The sequence below is a fragment of the Tursiops truncatus genome, chromosome 15 (genome assembly GCF_011762595.2).
Source record: "Tursiops truncatus isolate mTurTru1 chromosome 15, mTurTru1.mat.Y, whole genome shotgun sequence".
In the NCBI taxonomy this organism is placed as follows: domain Eukaryota; kingdom Metazoa; phylum Chordata; class Mammalia; order Artiodactyla; family Delphinidae; genus Tursiops; species Tursiops truncatus.
The window spans coordinates 3,903,593-3,921,979 of record NC_047048.1 but is presented as its reverse complement, the minus strand read 5'-3'; the positions used below and the strand labels follow the sequence as shown (position 1 = coordinate 3,921,979).

Genomic DNA, 18,387 nt, shown 5'->3' with positions numbered 1-18,387 from the left:
CAGGGAGTGGACGGGCTGGGAACATTTGCCCAGGCCCGGGGCGGGGCTGGGGGAGCCACTGAGAGCAGATCCCTGGGAATTCCGCTGGCAGGTGGCTCTGAGCCCGTGGGCTCTGCTGTGCGCTGGGAGACGGTCACCCTTTCTACCTGTTTGTGGCCTCTGCAACCTTCAAAGAGCCCTGCCAGCACTAGCCTCCTGCAGTGGGCTGGCCCAAGCTGCCTCTGCCCTGGCCAGATTCCACCTCCATATATGGACGAAGCTTTTGCTGGTTTCAACACACGCTCAGTGAGCACCTACTGTGTGTAGCAAAGCCCTGGGCAGACCTGAGGTGCCTGGACACAGACCACGGGCAACAGGCCAGGGCCTCTACCTGGACCACCCTTCCCGTTTTCCCTTGTGTGAAAATTCAGCTTGTCACCACCTCTGAGAGGATGCGTGCTCCTCCAGGTTGGGCCAGATTCCCCTCTGGGGGTTCCATGGCCTCTGGGTTTCCTTTCACCACACAGTGACTACTGTCGGCCACCCTCTGGGTGGCAGGCTCTCCCTGCCGGCCTGACACTTCTCAGAGCAGGGAACCACCCAGAACACTGTGGGGCACCCAGGTCTGCCCCAGGGTTTGGTGGAGAGACCCAGGGCAGGAGCAGGTGCAGTGGGAGGGTCTCCTCTGAGGGCAGCTGGCCTTCAGCTACTGTCACTGCCGCTCCACCCCTCACCCTCACTCCTCTCTGGCACATTGTGTGTCCTTCCCCAGTCCTTGGTGGCCTCCAGATGGTCCAGGAGGACAGTTCAGCTGTGGCTGCACATGACAGACAGACGATGGACAGTGGGCCCCGGGCCCCAGAGCTGTGACAAATGGCCATGCCTGCCTGCGCCCAGCAGTGGTTGGCAGCTGCCCGGGTCGCCGGCTAACAGCCCAGGCTTGGCCTTGGCTGGGTGTGACCAGGCAGCTCCGAGGCAGCCCAGCTCCATGGGAACAGTTTCTCTGCTCTACAGAGCCCACCACTCCCCAGGTCTGCAGCAGCGGAGGTTTGGAGCCCTTCTCACAGGGAACTTCTAGCCGCTGGCCCCTGGTGGTGTGTGTGTGTGGGGGGGGGGGGGGGCTGCCCTGTCCCTGGGGACTGTGGTCTTGAAGCCCCTGTTAAATGGCCACCAGCCCCCCTTACTCCCCCATGAAACACCATAGTCCTCAGCCCCAGGTCTCTTGAGTAGTAATGTGCCCCCATGGCACACGGAGACCCCCACTCAGCACGCTCAGCACCCCCAGAGGCCCCCCTGTAACCCAGGCTTTCTGGGCAGTGGAGCTAATGTGGACAAGGGGGGTGACTCGCTGCCCACCCCTCCCCCCCAACTGTTCCTTAAGTATGCGCCCACAGCAACCAGGCACCCTCGCATCTGTGCTGACCCTTGCCCACCGGGTCGCTCACTGCTCTGGGGCATCCACACCCGGAGGGTCCCGGGGTGGGGGGACCTGGAATGACAGGCAGGCCGGGTGCAGGCCTGGCCACGCGGGGCCGGACCGGGCACTGCTCAGCTGGGCGGCGGCCCGGGGCTCGCACCCCACGACCCGCGGGCCCAGCACCCAAAGCCAAAACTCTCTCCCTCCTCCTCTTCCTCAATCTCGCTCTCGCTCTCTACCAGTCCATCTCTCTCTCTCTCTCTCTTTTTTTTTTTTTTGCAAAAGGAGGGGAGAGGGGGTAAAAAAATGCTGCACTGTGCGGCGAGGCCGGTGAGTGAGCGGCGCGGGGCCAATCAGCGCTGGCCGTTTCGAAAGTTGCCTTTTATGGCTCGAGCGGCCGCGCCGGCGCCCTATAAAACCCGGCGGCGCGACGCGCAGCCACAGTCGAGACCGCGTCCACTCCGTCAGCACAGGCCCCTCGCCGCTCCGCCTTCGCCGCCGGTCTACACCGCTACCAGGTAGGGCTCCGCGCCGGCCGGGCCGCTAATGCGCTGGGCCCGCGCCTCCTCCGGGGGGGCAGCGCGCGATCCCGGCCCCGTGGACAGCCTCCTGGCTGCGGGGAGTGGACTCATGCCCTCCTCGCTCGGGGCCGGAGCTGCGCTCGGGGCGCGCTCCCAGAATGTTACCGTTGGGACCGCGGGTCTTTGTCCGAGCGAGCGGCTCGCTCCGCCGGCGGGACGGCGGGACGGCGGGGCGGCGGGGCGGCGGGGCGGCGAGGCGGGAGGGTGGGTGGGCGCGGCGGGGCAGCAGGGCCGGGTGGGGGCTGGGGACACCAGTGCGCGTGCGTGTGCGCGTTAGGCTCGGGAAGCGAGGGCGGGGCGGCCGGCCGGAAGGGGTGGGGTCGCCGCGGCGCGAGAGCGCCTGCGCGCACTTCCTTCTCGCGCCGCCGGCTCCCGCGGGTGTGGCTGCTGAGCGTTCGCCTGGTGGTGCTTTTTGGGCGGGGCGGGGCCGGCGCCCGGTGTAGGGGGGCGGAGGCCTGGCTTCCTGCCGCGAGCCGCGGGGCCGCCTCCAATCCGCGTTTGCCTTTTATGGTAATAACGCGGCCGGCCGGCTTTCTTTGTCTCCAATCTGGGCGCGCGCCGGCGCCCCCTGGCGGCTCGAAGGCGCGGTGCGCCGGAAGTGGGTAGGGCGGGGGCGGCCGCACGGCTCATGGTCCTGTTCTCTCCGCAGTTTGCCATGGATGACGATATTGCTGCGCTCGTGGTCGACAACGGCTCCGGCATGTGCAAGGCCGGCTTCGCGGGTGACGATGCTCCCCGGGCCGTCTTCCCCTCCATCGTGGGGCGCCCCCGGCACCAGGTAAGGCGCCCGCCTCGGGTCTGACTTGGTGGGTGGGGCTCCCCTCTCGGGAGCAGGCGGAGGGAGGGAGGGGGAGGCCTTCGGTTTTCTGGGTGAGGGTCGGTGGGGCAGTGCCTGAGCTGAAGGCGCCTTGCTCCTCCCTCCGCAGGGCGTGATGGTGGGCATGGGGCAGAAGGACTCCTATGTGGGCGACGAGGCGCAGAGCAAGAGAGGCATCCTGACCCTCAAGTACCCCATCGAGCACGGCATCGTCACCAACTGGGACGACATGGAGAAGATCTGGCACCACACCTTCTACAACGAGCTGCGTGTGGCCCCCGAGGAGCACCCCGTTCTGCTGACCGAGGCCCCCCTGAACCCCAAGGCCAACCGTGAGAAGATGACCCAGGTCAGTGGCCCGCCGGCCTCGCCTGGGCGCCACCCCCGCACCCCGTTTCTTGCCCTTCTTTGTCACGCCCTTTCTCACTTGTTCTTTCTTCTGCCATTTTCCTAGGACTTTCTTCTCTGACCTGAGTCTCCTTTGGAACTCTGCAGGTTCTATTTGCTATTTCCCAGATGGAATCTTTTTCTCGTGTTTGCTTTTCTGACTAGGTGTTGAAAGCATAAAGTGCTGTGGGTGTAGGTACTAACACTGGCTCGTGTGACAAAGCTGACGAGGCCGCTGTAAAGTGGCCTTGGAGTGTGTATTCAGTAGGTGCACAATAGGTCTGAAGTGAATCCCCGTCCTGGGAGCCCCAGCACACTTAGTCATGTTCCTTGCACTCTTTGCATGTCCCCAGTCTGGCCTCACTGCTCCCGGTGGCTTCCCAAGTGTGACATGGTCCATCTCTCCGTGCAGATCATGTTCGAGACCTTCAACACCCCAGCCATGTACGTGGCCATCCAGGCTGTGCTGTCCTTGTACGCCTCTGGACGCACCACTGGCATCGTGATGGACTCCGGTGATGGGGTCACCCACACGGTGCCTATCTACGAGGGGTACGCCCTCCCCCATGCCATCCTGCGTCTGGACCTGGCTGGCCGGGACCTGACGGACTACCTCATGAAGATCCTCACGGAGCGTGGCTACAGCTTCACCACCACGGCCGAGCGGGAAATCGTACGTGACATCAAGGAGAAGCTCTGCTACGTCGCCCTGGACTTCGAGCAGGAGATGGCCACCGCGGCCTCCAGCTCCTCCCTGGAGAAGAGCTACGAGCTGCCCGATGGTCAGGTCATCACCATTGGCAACGAGCGGTTCCGCTGCCCTGAGGCTCTCTTCCAGCCTTCCTTCCTGGGTGAGTCAGGAGGTCTCATGCCCGCCCCACACGAGGGTCACTCTGGCCACACTGGAAGTTAAGTCTGGCTTCTCTTTCTCCTCAGGCATGGAATCTTGTGGCATCCACGAAACTACCTTCAATTCCATCATGAAGTGTGACGTCGACATCCGCAAGGACCTCTATGCCAACACGGTGCTGTCTGGCGGGACCACCATGTACCCAGGCATCGCTGACAGGATGCAGAAGGAGATCACCGCCCTGGCTCCCAGCACGATGAAGATCAAGGTGAGTGCCTGGCCTGAGCTGGCCTGGGCACTTGGGGGGTGAGATGTGGCTTTGGTGCAGGTGAGCGTGGTGGTCGTCAAGGCAGCTGCCTTGCTGTAGGCCCCTGGTGTACCAGGGCTGGGACCGCCAGAGCCCTCACTGCCTTTCTCTCCCCAGATCATCGCTCCCCCTGAACGCAAGTACTCCGTGTGGATCGGTGGCTCCATCCTGGCCTCGCTGTCCACCTTCCAGCAGATGTGGATCAGCAAGCAGGAGTACGACGAGTCTGGCCCCTCCATCGTCCACCGCAAGTGCTTCTAGGCGGACTCTTAGTTGCGTCACACCCTTTTCTCGACAAAACCTAACTTGTGCAGAAAACGAGATGAGATTGGCATGGCTTTATTTGGTTTTTTGTTTTTTTTTTTGGTCTTTTTTTATTTTTTTTTTGTTTTGTTTTTTTTGCGCTTGACTCAGGATTTAAAAACTGGAACGGTGAAGGTGACAGCAGTCGGTTGGATGGAGCATCCCCAGAGTTCTACAATGTGGCCGAGGACTTTGATTGTACATTGTTTTTTTTTTTTTTTTAAATAGTCATTCCAAATATTGTGAGATGCATTGTTACAGGAGGTCCCTTGCCTTCCCAAAAGCCGCCCCACTTCTCCCTTAGGAGAAGGGCCAGTCCTCGCCCGAGTCCACATAGGGGAGGGTGATAGCATTGCTTTCGTGTAAATTATGTACTCCAAATTTTTTTTTTAATCTTTGCCTTAATACTTGTTCTTTTTGTTTGTTTTATTTTGAATGGTCAGCCATCGTGGCCCCCCTTTTTGTCCCCCATCTTGAGATGTATGAAGGCTTTTGGTCCCCCTGGGAGTGGGTTGAGGTGCGGAGGTAGCCAGGGCTTACCTGTACACTGACTTGAGACCAGTTCAATAAAGTGCACACCTTATACACGTGGCTTGTGGCTGGCGTTGTTGGATGTTGGGGAGAAGGCTGGGGTGCTGGGGGTGCTTTGAGGTGCCTCTCACCCTGAAGGGTCTGGGATTGGGTTATGTGGGAGGAGTTAGGAATTCTGGCCTCTAATCCTGTTTAAGTGAATTCCCCGCCTGGCCCTTGTTCCCCTCGGTTTCTCGCTGGGTTCTGAGGTCCAGATGCTGGGAGAGTGGGGAGCTAGGGAGGTGTGGTCCCTGTACCCACCTCGTAGAACTGGGTGGGGACCTTCGTCTCTGTGGGTGCTGCTTCCTCACTGTTCTCTTGGGATAGTGGGGTCTCCCAGGCCACAGGCTTTGTCCTCGCCTTCTCTTCAGTACCTGCGGAGAACCAGGGGCTCTGAGGTTATGGGCGGGGCCTCAAGTTTAACACCTGCCCACTCACCTGGAGTGACCCCCGTGGAAGGGACAGCGCCACCCATCTGGGGCCTGTGGGCAAGGGGATGCGGGGTCGGCAGAGATGACCTTAGTTGGAGGGTAGACGTCATCCTTTATTGGTGCCCAGTTTCAAGTGCAGATCTGGCCCAGGGGGAAGCAGCCTGGGGGTTGCGGTCAGTTTGGGACTCTTCTCCAAGCCTGGCTGGCCTCCACTCTTGCTAGAAGCTGTGGTTGACATGGAGGGAAAGTGGGTGAGGCCTCTCCCACACTGCCAGAGGGAGTGAGATAAGGAAACTGGCCCCCAAGTCGATCCAGATTTGAGGCCTTGGGGGACCCTCTCCCCTCCATGAACCTGGGGCTTCCCCAGGGCTCCGCTGGGGACGGTGGGAGCTGTGGCCCGTGAGGATGGGGCGACCCACTGCCTCCCATCTTAGGGACAGTGCAGACCCTCAGGCACCTTTTGCGCAGCACCTTGGGGGTGTGTGGGGGGAAGAGGGCTGTTCGACCTCCTGGTGGCTTCAAAAACCAAAGGGGAGCCCACGGTCCCCGGGCTAACCTGGGCAGATTTTCCTAGGTCAGCACATGAAACAGCATGGCAGGTGCAGAATGTGATACCTGGAAGGTGTTCTCTTCCCCAGGGCGTTGCCCTCTATCACCTGGCCCAGAGGAAGAGCACCGAGGATCCTTCGCCCTGACCCTGTGCAGTCTTAGAGGCCTGCGAACCTGGAAGGGAAGTCCCTCCTGGGTCAGTTCCAGCTCTTTTGGTCTAATTCAGGGATGGTGGTCAGCCCTGGGCTCTGGGAGCTGAGAGTACCTACTCTGTGCTGATGTCTTGGACACAGAGCCTGCCCTGGAGGAGCTGTCAGCCTGGAAACTCCCCTCTCTCCCTCCCTCCCTTTCTCTCTTCCCCGCTTCCTCCCTCACGCTATTTGTGCTAGGCATTGTGCCACGCTGTGGGATGCAGTGGAGAAGAAACCAGGTGTGTTTCCTGCCCTCACAAGGGGCCCAGCTTACTGGGCAAGACAGAATAAATAGGAATGTACAAGTACCAGTGGTGATAATGAGAAGAAAGAGTAGCGGCTGCGTGTGGTAAAGAACATAGCGTCGGTCTGGGAAAACGGAGACATTCATCACGTTGATGCGTGATGGTGTCACGGGTGTGGACAGACATCAAAGCTCATCAAAGTACCTCAGTGAAGCTGAAAAAAACCTAAGAAATACAGGTTAAAAAAAAAGGAAAAAAGCAATCATCATTTTTTTTTTTTTTTTTTTTTTTTTTAGCAATCATCATTTTGCCTTTTTCCAATAAATAAGGTAATAAAGGACCATAAACCTGGCTGATGGGGGGATGGGGGCATCCGCGGCTCTTGATCAGGAGGCTTTTTCAGACGGCTTCCTGTGGGAGGGGTGCGGGAGCTGGCCACACGACAGTCGCTTGGGCAGGTGGAAGTGTGGGTGTGCATGTCTCAGGCAGAGGCCCGGGGATGAATGGGAGGGTGGATGGGGCTATGTGTCTTTTCTATGTGGCCCTGGGAAGTCACGTTACTGTCCACATGCCCATCTGAGAAATGGGAATGTCAGTAACAGCTGGAGGGGTGCTGTGAGCAGGTGCTCCCTCAGTCTTTTCCTTTGAAAGGAGACACACACTTGACCCTTTAGGTGCTGCTCCCTTCCTCCCGGGGCCACAGCTGGGCTGATCATCTGGGCTAAGCCAGAGGGTGCTGCATTACCTGCCGCCTTCCTCTCAGCACCCATCTTACAGATTAGGAAACTGAGGCTCAGGGAGGACAGGTGCGCTGGCCCCAGGTTACCCATCTTGTAAGTGAGGAAGCTGGAATTTGACCCTAATACCTGTGAAGCCCAACAGGGCAACGGGCCAGGAGAGGCAAGGTTCAGCCCAACACAACCGTCCTCTTGTTTTACAGAACTTCGGCTTCTCCACTCTGACCCTGAGCCACCTCAGCCCTGGGCCAGGAGGCTCCTTGCTTTCTCAGGTGGCTGGCTCCCCCGTGAGGCCGCTCTGACCGCCTGAGGTTCACCTTCTTAAGCAGCTGAAACGTCTCTCGCTGGAAGGTCGCTCCTCTGTGAAGCACCTCCTGCCTGGAGGCAACTGCACCCTAACAGGTGCCCTGAGGGGAGGGGAGTCTCGGTAAGTGCGGGGGCTCAGAGCCCTGCGTCCTTCCCTCCATCCTGACGTGTCTTCCTGGATCCCAGCAGTGAGGACACAGGGAGGATGCTCGGATGCTCGTGGTGGCACTGTCGCAGGCCGGTCATCTTCTTTGGGGGGACCTGGGGCTGTGAGGCAGCGCTGAGGGGCCAGTGGCAGGATTGGAACTCACCCTCTAGCCTGGAATCACCCAAGGGACTCGGCATCATTCAGGGCCACGGTTGGCGCCTTCATTCACACATTCACCTTATTCATCATTCAACTTACATTTCAAGCGGCCACGCAGTTCTAGAGGGAGGGGGTTCAGCAGTAGCATTGCGACATTGTCCCTGCCCTCATAGGGCTGCCAGTCTTTTTTTTTTTTTCCCCCACTGCATCACATGGCTTGTGGGATTTTAGTTCTCCGACTAGGATCCAATCTGGGCCCTCGGCAGTAAAAACGCGGAGCCCTAACCACTGGACTGCCCGGGGCTTCCCAGGGCTTCCCGTCTTGCTGCACTGTCCCCTAGGGGGCCACGAGCCACACATGGCTGTTTATATTTATGTTAATTACAATTAAGAATTCAGTTCTTCAGTTGCACAAGTCACATTTCAAGTGCCCATTGGACAGCACAGGTAAGGAACATTCTCAACCTTGTAGAAAATTCTAGTGGATGGCACCGGACTGGTGGGAGGACAGATGTGGACCAAAAACTCATACTGATTATCCACTGGGATAAATGCCTTCAAGAAATACTTGGAGGAATGGCGACAGAGAATAATGGAACAGTGACCTGGTCGGGAGGAGGGGAAGGTTTTCTGTGGACGGGATGTTGAGCAATGAGTCAGAGTTGGGCTGAGAGCCACCTGACAGAGGCAACAGCACAGGCAAAGGCAGAGGGAGCGTCTTCAGGAGTGAGCAGGTCAGATGTACATATTTCAAAAGTAATCAACTTTAATTTTTAGAGCAGTTTTAGGTTCACAGCAAAATTGAGAGGAAGGTACTGAGATTTCCCATACATCCCCGGCTTGCATAACCTCCTCCACCATCAACATCCCCACTAGAGCCTGAGAGCAGAGTAGAGTGGTACATGTGTTACCGCTGATGAAACCTACATTGACACGTGGTATCCCCTGTAATTTACCTTGGAGTTCACCCTTGGTGTTTACATTATATGGGTTTGGACAGGGATCCACCATTACAGTATCATACAGAGCAGTTTCACTGCCCTGAAAATCCTCTGTGCTCTGCCCATTCCTCCCTGGCCTGGTCTCCCTGAGTCCTGGCAACCGCTGACCTTTTTATTATCTCCATAATTTTTGCCTTTTCCAGAATGTCATGTAGTTGGGATCATAAAGTATATAGCTTTTTCAGATTGGCTTCTTTCACTTAGTAATATGCATTTACGTTTCCTCCATGTCTTTTTTAAAAAATTAATTTATTTTTTATTATTTTTAAATTTTTATTTATTAATTTACTTATTTTTGGCTGCGTTGGGTCTTCGTTGCTGCTCGCAGGCTTTCTCTAGTTGCAGCGAGCGGGGGCTGCTCTTCGTTGCAGTACGCGTGCTTCTCATTGCGGTGGCTTCTCGCTGCAGAACGTGGGCTCTAGGCACACGGGCTTCAGTAGTTGTGGCTCGTGGGCTGTAGAGCGCAGGCTCAGTAGTTGTGGCGCACAGGCTTAGTTGCTCCACAGCACATGGGATCTTCCTGGACTGGGGCTTGAACCTGTGTCCCCTGCGTTGGCAGGGAGATTCTTACCACTGTGCCACCAGGGAAGTCCCTCCTCCATGTCTTGGCTTGATAGCCCATTTCTTTATAGTGTTGACTGCTATTCCACGGTTCAGACGGACTACAGTTCATTTATCCATTCACCTACGCTTCTCGGTGGACGCTGTGAGGAAGTGTCACCGAAACCTGGAAAGGCTTGTGACAGAGTGAGAGTAGTGAGGCACTGGGGCTGACTCCCCAGCCCCACACTCAGTGATTTCCAACTCAAATGTTCCTCAGAATTGGGGATGCCCAGGAAATGTGAGACTCCTTCCTCATTAGAAAGAGTAAGAGTGGTAGAGGTTACAGCTTCTGTGTATTGAATAAACTCCTCTCTGCTGGACAGTACCTGCATAATCTCATTTAATCAATAATCGATTTGACAAATGTTGATCAAGGGTCTGCTGCAGCCATGCCCTGTTCTAGTGGGGGAGGGAAAATAAACACATCTACCACAATAAGAAACATACTGATTATGGCTTATAGGGGAAGGAAAGGAAGGGGTCAGGGAGTCAGGAGAACCTGGGCCTCTGTGAAACCCCCAGATGCCTGCCTGAGTCAGAGTTGGGCTTCATTGTTGAGGTTTTGATAGTAAACAAAAAATAGTGGAAACCCCATTAACACGTGTTTGCCTCAAGTGGCTCCTAACCTTTGACCTAACCATGAGCTGTGCCTGTTCCCATGGTGGTCCGCCCACAGTTGGAGCCACCAGAGTTCTCTGGATACAAACTGGCTCAACCTGGTGAGGTGGGAGGGAAATGAGGCCCAGGGAGAGTCTGATATGAAGCTTGATGTACTGGGTTGAATAGTGTCCCCCAAAGATTCAGGTTCACCTGGAATCTCAGAATGTGACCTTATTTGGAAACAAGATCTTTGCAGGTGTCATTAGTTAAGATGAGGTCATACTGGCCTAGGGTGGATCTTAAATTCATCATGACTGGTGTCTTTATAAGAAGAGGAGCGGGAATTCCCTGGCAGTCCAGTGGTTAGGACTCAGTGCTTTAACTGCTGTGGGCCCAGGGTTCAGTCCCTGGTTGGGGAAGTAAGATCCCATAAGCCCCAGCGGCGTGGCCAAAAAAAAAAAAAAAAAGAGGAGAGGAGAGGAGAGGATACACACATGTGCAAAAAGTGAAGATGGCCCCAGAGGCAGAACTTGGAGTATGTGGCCACAAGCCAAGGAATTCCAAGGATTGCTGGCAACCTCCACAACCTAAAAGAATCAAGGAAGAGGGCTTCCCTGGTGGCACAGTGGTTAAGAATCTGCCTGCCAATGCAGGGTACGCGGGTTCGAGCCCTGGTCCGGGAAGACCCTACATGCTGAGGAGCAACGAAGCCTGTGCACCCCAACTACTGAGCCTGCGCTCTACAGCCCGTGAGCCACAACTACTGAGCCCTTGCACCACAACTACTGAAGCCCATGAGCCACAACTACTGAAGCCCACGTGCCTAGGGCCCCTGCTCTGCAACAAGAGAAGTCACCGCAATGAGAAGCCTGTGCACCGCAACGAGAGTAGCCCCTGCTCACCGCAACTAGAGAAAGCCCGTGCACAGCGACAAAGACCCAACACAGCCAAAAATAAATAAAATAAATAAATTTTAAAAATATATAAAAAAAAATCAAGGAAGGATTCTTCCCTTGAGTCTTTGGTGGGAGCATGGCCCAGTCAACATCTTCTTCTTTTTTTTTTAAATAAATTTAGTTAGTTTTAGCTGCGTTGGGTCTCCATTGCTGCGCAGGGGTTTTCTCTAGTTGCGGAGAGCTGGGGCTGCTTCTCATCGCGGTGGATGGGCTCTAGGCATGTGGGCTTCAGTAGTTGCAGCTCGCGGGCTCTAGAGCGCAGGCTCAGTACTTGTGGCGCACGGACTTAGTTGCTCCGCGGGCATGTGGGACCTTCCTGGACCAGGGCTCGAGCCCGTGTTCCCTGCGTTGGCAGGCGGATTCCCAATCACTGCGCCACCAGGGAAGCCTCAACATCTTCCTTTCTGACTTCTAGTATTCACATCCGGTTCTTTCTTCCCCACAAATTTTTATTAGTAAATGATTTATAAACGCGAAAGGTTACAGGTGAGAGCATATCATCCATACATTAATTTACCCAGAAAATATTTATTCAGCGCCCATGTCAGGGAGCTTTCTAGGTACAGGGCGTTTACAGTTTATTGGGGAGGACAGGGAAAAAAAAAAAAAAAAAAGGTACAGTAGATCAGATAGTGCAAAGAGTTATGGAGAAAAATAACAGAGGATAAGGTTATTTGTTAGGTTAGGTGTGTGTTTGCGAGGATGGGGAGGGGGTGATGCTATTTTCTGCAAGGGGGTCAGGGACCGGCTCTCTGACAGGTGGTTTCTGAACATTGCAGGCACTGGGACCGGCAAATGCAAAGGCCGAGGGTCAGGAGCGTGCTGGGCCGGCAAGAGAGGGCCTGTGTGGCTGGAAAGGGGCGTGCAGAGCAGAGGAGCGGGACATGACTTCGGAGAGCAAGCGCGGCGCCCCGGCCAGGATGCCCGCGCTCTACCCAGCCCTGCCGGGTCCTTGGCTGCGCGCCGCACCCAACATGGCGGCCGCGCGGGACTCGCCCGCGGGATAGCGGAAGTGCGTATCGGCGGGCGCCGGAAGTAGAGAGCGGCCCGCCCCTGCCCCGGGTCTCTGTGGAGCCTCTGACGCGCCGGCTTTGAGCATCCCTGGCCAGCCAGGCGGGAGGCCCCGGAGCTGTGGCTCCGGCGGCAGCGGCTCGTCCCGCCCTCGACATGGCCAGCATCGGAGAGGTACGGCAGGCGCCTGTCTCTACTCTCCTCCCTGCCCGGCGACTTTGGTCCCGCTCGGTCCTCCCCACCCCGACTCCGGTTTCCCTGCGTCCTTTCCGTCTCGCTCCCTTTCCCGTTCCATCCTTCCCGTCCTGACCTCGGCTGGCTCTCAGCTTCCCATCCTGACCGCCGCCGCGGCCCTCACTCCGACCCTGGCGTCGGCCTGGCTTGGTCCTTCCTGCCCCGACCCTGGCCTTGGCCTCGCCCCGTCCTTCCCATCCCTGCTCTGGCCTTGCCACTTGCCCCTTGCCCCATCCCGCCCTCTAGGACCTTATCCTGTATCCGAGGGCATAAGCTCTCTCAACTTTCGGTTTTCCATCCGTTTGCCGGTCCCGCATTCCTGATCGGCAGACTTCACCCCCTCTCCCGTCTTCCCCAGAGTTTCCAGCCCCTCTAGGTCTCCCAGGCCCTCTTCCCATGCCCCTGTGCCTTGGCTCAGCCCTTGGAGCTCTGAGACGTTCCTCCTCCCTGCCCACTTCCCTTCCCATCCCATCCCATCCTGTGTCGCTGAACGTTCGGTTTCAGTCTAGCCCACTTTCCTCTGAGCCTGCTTGTTGTGTGACTTGGGGGGTGGTGGAAGAAAATCCATTTCACCTGGGAGACTTGTGACTCACCCAGAATTTCTTCCCCAGTGCTCCACAAATCTGGGTCCGACGGAGAAACCCACCGAGTTCCTGTAATGGGGTGCAGGGTATTTTCTCTGTAGACCAGGAAATGGGGGATCCGGACAGTGACTAGGGTCTTTCCTTTTGTTGATTCCCAGCTACCTGTTTGTGTACCTGTGTGCACCTGTATTTATACCTGTGGTCCGGGACTCAGACCGTCGAGCGTATTCCCTAAGCCTTGCGGGCTTGCTCGTGCTCCGGCTAGCAGGAGCGGGTTCGGCAGGAGTGCGTGGGAGGCGGCTGGGGTTGCCGACAGCTGTTCTTCATTGGAAGCGGATTTGGCTCGGAAGTGGCCCCTTGATTGAGGGGGAAGGTGTGGGGCCCACCTGTTCGCTGGTAGTAGGATTGAAGGGCCAGAGAGTACCAGCTCCCCCAGGAAGAATCCTGGGGGTATAGCCTGGCTGTGTTAGCAGATTCCCGTTAGTCGCGTGTGCTTGGGCGGGGGGGCTGTCTGGCACCTTGGTCTTACGGGGTCCTGGCGCAAAGGCCCCTCTGTTCCTTGAATCAGATGTCGGGACCCTGCCCAGTGAGGCCTCTTGGCCCATCGTGAGGGTCTTTTGGCTTGAGAGGAGAGAGGGAGACTCTTGCTCTATCCTGGACATGATCAAGGTCCCTTTCTCTGGGACGGTCTAATTATTTAAAAATTTTTTTTATTTTTTATAAATTTATTTTTTAATTTTTGATTGTGTTGGGTCTTTGTTGCTGCATGTGGCCTTTTCTCTAGTTGCGGTTACCGGGGGCTACTCTTCGTTGTGGTGCACGGGCTTCTCATTGTGGTGGCTTCTCTTGTTGCGGAGCACGGGCTCTAGGCGTGCGGTCTTCAGTAGTTGTGGCACACAGGCTCAGTGGGTGTGGCTCGCGGGCTCTAGAGTGCAGGCTCAGTAGTTGTGGCACACAGGCTCAGTGGGTGTGGCTCGAGGGCTCTAGAACGCAGGCTCAGTAGTTGTGGCGCACGGGCTTAGTGGCTCCACGGCATGTGGGATCTTCCCAGACCAGGGCTTGAACCCGTGTCCCTTGCATTGGCAGGTGGATTTTTAACCTCTGTGCCACCAGGGAAGTCCCTGGGACAGTCTAATTATTGATTGATTGATTGAGATACAGTTAACATACTGTAAAATTTACACTTTTATTTTATTTTATTTTTTTCAGTTTTTTAAAATTTTTGGCTGCACCGTGTGGTATGCAGGATCTTAGTTCCTTGACCAGGGATCGAACCCACGCCCCTGGCAATGAATGGAAGCATGAAGTCATAACCACTGGGCTCCCAGGGAGGTCCCAAAGTTTACTTTTAAAGTGTATAATGCAGTGGTTTTAAAATATATTCACGAGGTTGTGCCACCATCCCCTCTCTGATTTCAGAGTGGAGGGGGGTCTAATTTTGAGGGTCCTTGCTGGGCTTAAAATGCAGATGTCTAGGACTGCTCCCTGAGTTTCTGAGGAGTCGGGATCTGCGTTTTTAATAGCTCTTCAAAAGATTCTGAAGCCGTGGTTTGTTGACACCCAGTTCAATGGCTCTTTCCCTTGGGCATTAGAAAGTGATCCCTGTTCAGGAGCCATTCCTGGCCTAGGGAGGAGACGGGCAAGCAACAAACCAGTACAGTTCACCTGATGAGGCTGGAGGCTGGAGGGGGGCAGGGAGGGTAAGCTGGGGCGGCAGTGGAGGAGAAGGTGAGTTAAATGTGTCTGGGGGATGCTGGAAGGGCTTCCTGGGGACGGAGCCTTTGAGCTGAAGTTCCGTGGCACGTTGGGTGGAGGGGGCAGCTTGTGCAAAGGCTTGGAGGCCTGAGTGCCGTGGGACAGGGGACATTCCAGAAAATGTCAACTGGAGAAGCAGAGGCTTAAGAAGAGGGGCAATGTGAGAAGCATCCCTCAGGTCACTCCTGTGATCAAAAAAACCAAAAACAAAAGTAAAATGTAGGGCTTCCCTGGTGGCGCGGTGGTTGAGGGTCTGCCTGCTGGTGCAGGGGACGCGGGTTCGTGCCCTGGTCCGGGAAGATCCCACGTGCCGCGGAGCGGCTGGGCCCGTGGGCCATGGCCGCTGGGCCTACGCGTCCGGAGCCTGTGTTCTACAATGGGAGAGGCCACAATGGTGAGAGGCCCGCGTACCGCAAAAAAAAAAAAAAAAAAAAGTAAAATGTAAAATTCCACACACTTGCAAAAGGATGTTGTAATGAACTTCCCTCTACGTACTCATTGCCCATTTTTTTTCTATTTCTTTTTTAAAAAAATCATTATTTATTTTATTTATTTATTTTTGGCTGCATCGTGTCTTTGTTGCTGTGCACTGGCTTTCTCTAGTTGTGGTGAGCGGGGGCTACTCACACACCCCCGCTCGGAGGTGAAGAAGCTCGGAGGCCTCCTCCTTCCCTTCTGGTGGCGGCCCCCTATTTGCTGTTACCTCTGCAGAATTCGCTGCCTTTCCTGAGGGGAAGGTACACGGACTTAGAAATGAAGCCTCCATTCCAGGGAAAAGACTCAACTGTTGCAAACCCAGCACAACTGGGCCTCCCAGGCTTGGCGGTCGGGAGACCGGGGCGGGGGGTGGGGGAACCAATCTGACCTGCTGCCTGGGCGGCTGCTCCTCTCGTCCAGGCCTGCTGCCCTGAACGCCTGTCCCAGGACAGGGGGTGCTGGCCTAAGGACAGCACTGGGGCACAGCATGTGGAGAAGGTGATCGCGACGGGGGTGCTGAGACTGGACGGAGGAAGCTTCAGCTCACCTCCTGTTTTGTTTTGTTTTTTTTAATTCATGTAATTTCTAGGTGGTTTTGAGAGAAATTCAGTATTCCATACTGTAACTGTAAATGATATGATGCTGGAGTTTCTGGGAGTGTCTTGCCCTGTGTTCTCTTTGCTCTGCAGTGGTGTTCTTACTTTGATAAATCCGCGAATTGGGCATCAGAAGGGGTCAGCCTCAGGCTGCTCGGTGGAATTCAGGCCCAGCTCTTCCCACTTGTGCCCAGGAGCCCTGTATACCAAGCTTGCCTGATAAGGATTGCCCCTGGGCCCAGCCTCTCTCTCAGGAGATAGAGTCCCTAGGTCTAGGATGTGGCCTGGGAAGCTGATTTTTTAACAGGTGTCTGGGATGATCCCAGATGATTGCGTCTGGGAAATTTGTCAGGAAAGTCACGTATGGTTCAAAACACTAGACCCCAGGATACAGTGACCCGGGGCAGCTATGGAGCTGGGTCTGATGGCTGCCTTCTGCCCCTGTAAAGGTGGGAGGAGGGAGACAGGATTGAGGGCACTTCGGAAGGAAGGAGGGAAGGGAAGGCAAGTCTGGCTACTGCCTCTCAGGAAGAAGGGTGAGTGGGAGGGGCCGATGCTGTTGAAAGGGTGGGCAGTAATCGGGGAAACCTTTCCCGTCCTGGCAAGGGCTCGACCAGATGCAGAGGCTGGAGGGGTGTCGCAGTCATAGTTCCCGGGAAACCCCTGGTGCCTGTGTGGGGTGTGCAGACAGGCCCTTCCTCCCTGGACTTAACGGTTGCCATGGCAGCAGCAGGGCTTTCCAAGCCTGGAGGCTTCCATCCATGCAAATATGTATGGAAAAAGAGGGAGGACAGAGGAGGCGGGGCTCGTAGACAGAATCACTGGAAAAGGCAGTAGAAATAGTTCTGGGTGCTCTCCCTCCTGGGAGTGTCAGAGAGGCACCCCGTCAGTGAGGACGTTTAAGGCAGGAGGGGCCCTTCAGGAGGTGTTGGGAAGCTACAGGGATTCCTGCCCACCATGGGCTTTTCTTAGAGCATCCCAGTTCCTTTGGCCTTGATTTGGGGATTTCACGGCACACTGACATAGGTCTATCCCCTCTTTGTCTTGGTTGTACAGGCACTGGTCAGTAAGATGGGAAGCCCACATTAGGGCAGAAAACCTTCTGTAGATATTTGCAAAAGCAGAATGAAACAGTAAGATGAGTGGACATCTTACTGGAAATACCAACATGGATTTCTTTCTTTTTTTTTTTTCTTTTATTTATTTTATTTTTGGCTGTGTTGGGTCTTCATTGCTGCACGCGGGCTTCCTCTAGTTACGGTGAGCGGGGGCTACTCTTTGTTGCGGTGCGCAGGCTTCTCGTTGTGGTGGCTTCTTTTGTTGCAGAGCACAGTCTCTAGGTGCGGGGGCTTCAGTAGTTGTGGCTCGCGGGCTCTAGAGCGCAGGCTCAGTAGCTGTGGTGCACGGACTTAGTTGCTCCGTGGTATGTGAAATCTTCCCGGACCAGGGCTCGAACCCGTGTCCCCTGCACTGGCAGGCAGATTCTCAACCATTGCGCCACCAGGGAAGCCCCCAACGTGGATTTCTAACCAGGAAGTCTGATAAGTGGAGAGAAGTTGTGCCGTTCCTATTGTTTGTTACGAATCTTGAGATTTAAAAATGTTATTGGTCTGGTAGGTGCTGTTTCTTATTTATCAGGGCCTCATAGTTTCATTTTCTCATTTGCATCCAGCGCTGTCCTGAAGAGCTGATACACGTATCATACACATAATGGTAACTCATTACCCATCAGAGCAACCCTGGAGGTGAAGGCACCGTTGTTATTGGTGAAGACCAATTATCATTGTTTCTTGATGGAATTCGCCAGCCCAAGGATGTTTTAATACAGCCTGCCATTAGGGGCAGAGCAGGTGGGGGCAGAATAGCAGCTTTTACAAATGGACAGCCTCGCCGATGGTCATGAGTTGAGTTGGAAACCTGCCAGACTTGTCTGGAGACCTTCAGTAGGAAAAATCTCTCTTAAATTTCAAATCTGTTACTTTTTTTTTGTGGTACGCGGGCCTCTCACTGTTGTGGCCTCTCCCGTTGTGGAGCATAGGCTCCGGACACGCAGGCTCAGCGGCCATGGCTCACGGGCCCAGCCGCTCCGCGGCATGTGGGATCCTCCTGGGCCGGGGCACGAACCCGTGTCCCCTGCATCGGCAGGCGGACTCTCAACCACTGTGCCACCAGGGAAGCCTTCAAATCTGTCACTTTTGAAGAGCGATCCTGGTGTGCAGATTGAAAGGGGCTTTCGGAGAATGTTGGGGACTCTTTAATCTGCAGTTAAGGTTTTTGGTAACACCCTCTTCTTCCCCATGGACTGTGGTGAAGGCTTCCCTTGCCTGAGGGCCACCCTGGGGAATCCCGTGGAATTTGATGCCCCTTGTTTTCAGGACGCAGCCAGCGCCGGCGATGTGCCCCCTGCAGCAGCCGCGGTGGCAGATGGTGCCCACCTCCTGGGCTTCTCGGACGAGATCCTCCTGCACATCCTGAGCCACGTCCCCAGCATAGACTTGATCCTGAACGTCCGGCGCACCTGCCGGAAGCTCGCAGCGCTGTGCCTGGACAAGAGCCTCACCCACACGGTGCTGCTGCAGAAGGACTATGAGGT

The 18,387-nt window shown here is 55.8% G+C and overlaps 2 protein-coding genes across 5 annotated transcripts in view; both read left to right on the top strand.

The window, feature by feature from the left end:
• The first annotated feature begins 1,769 nt into the window (after nucleotides 1–1,769).
• On the top strand, nucleotides 1,770–5,232 carry ACTB (actin beta). The gene is made up of 6 exons (XM_033839054.2): nucleotides 1,770–1,914; nucleotides 2,627–2,755; nucleotides 2,904–3,143; nucleotides 3,594–4,032; nucleotides 4,118–4,299; nucleotides 4,456–5,232. The coding sequence occupies exons 2-6, from the start codon at nucleotides 2,633–2,635 to the stop codon at nucleotides 4,597–4,599; spliced, it is 1,128 nt and encodes a 375-aa protein (XP_033694945.1). The 5' UTR covers nucleotides 1,770–1,914; nucleotides 2,627–2,632; the 3' UTR covers nucleotides 4,600–5,232.
• Nucleotides 5,233–12,164: 6,932 nt separating this feature from the next.
• Nucleotides 12,165–18,387, top strand: part of FBXL18 (F-box and leucine rich repeat protein 18) — a 45,551-nt gene continuing 39,328 nt past the window's right edge. For all 4 annotated transcript variants that reach the window (XR_012325953.1, XM_033839291.2, XM_033839290.2 and 1 more), the window contains exons 1-2: nucleotides 12,165–12,322; nucleotides 18,170–18,385. Coding sequence is in view for 3 of the 4 variants with exons in the window: in XM_033839291.2 (XP_033695182.1) it covers nucleotides 12,305–12,322; nucleotides 18,170–18,385 (234 nt within the window). In the remaining variant the exon portion in view is untranslated. The remainder of the gene's footprint in view (nucleotides 12,323–18,169; nucleotides 18,386–18,387) is intronic.

Coding starts and splice junctions, on each gene's coding strand:
- ACTB (XM_033839054.2), top strand. CDS start 2,633: ATGGATGACGATATTGCTGCGCTCGTGGTCGACAACGGCTCCGGCATG. Junction 3,144..3,593: donor ACCGTGAGAAGATGACCCAG/GTCAGTGGCCCG, acceptor CTCTCCGTGCAG/ATCATGTTCGAGACCTTCAA. Junction 4,300..4,455: donor CCAGCACGATGAAGATCAAG/GTGAGTGCCTGG, acceptor TTCTCTCCCCAG/ATCATCGCTCCCCCTGAACG.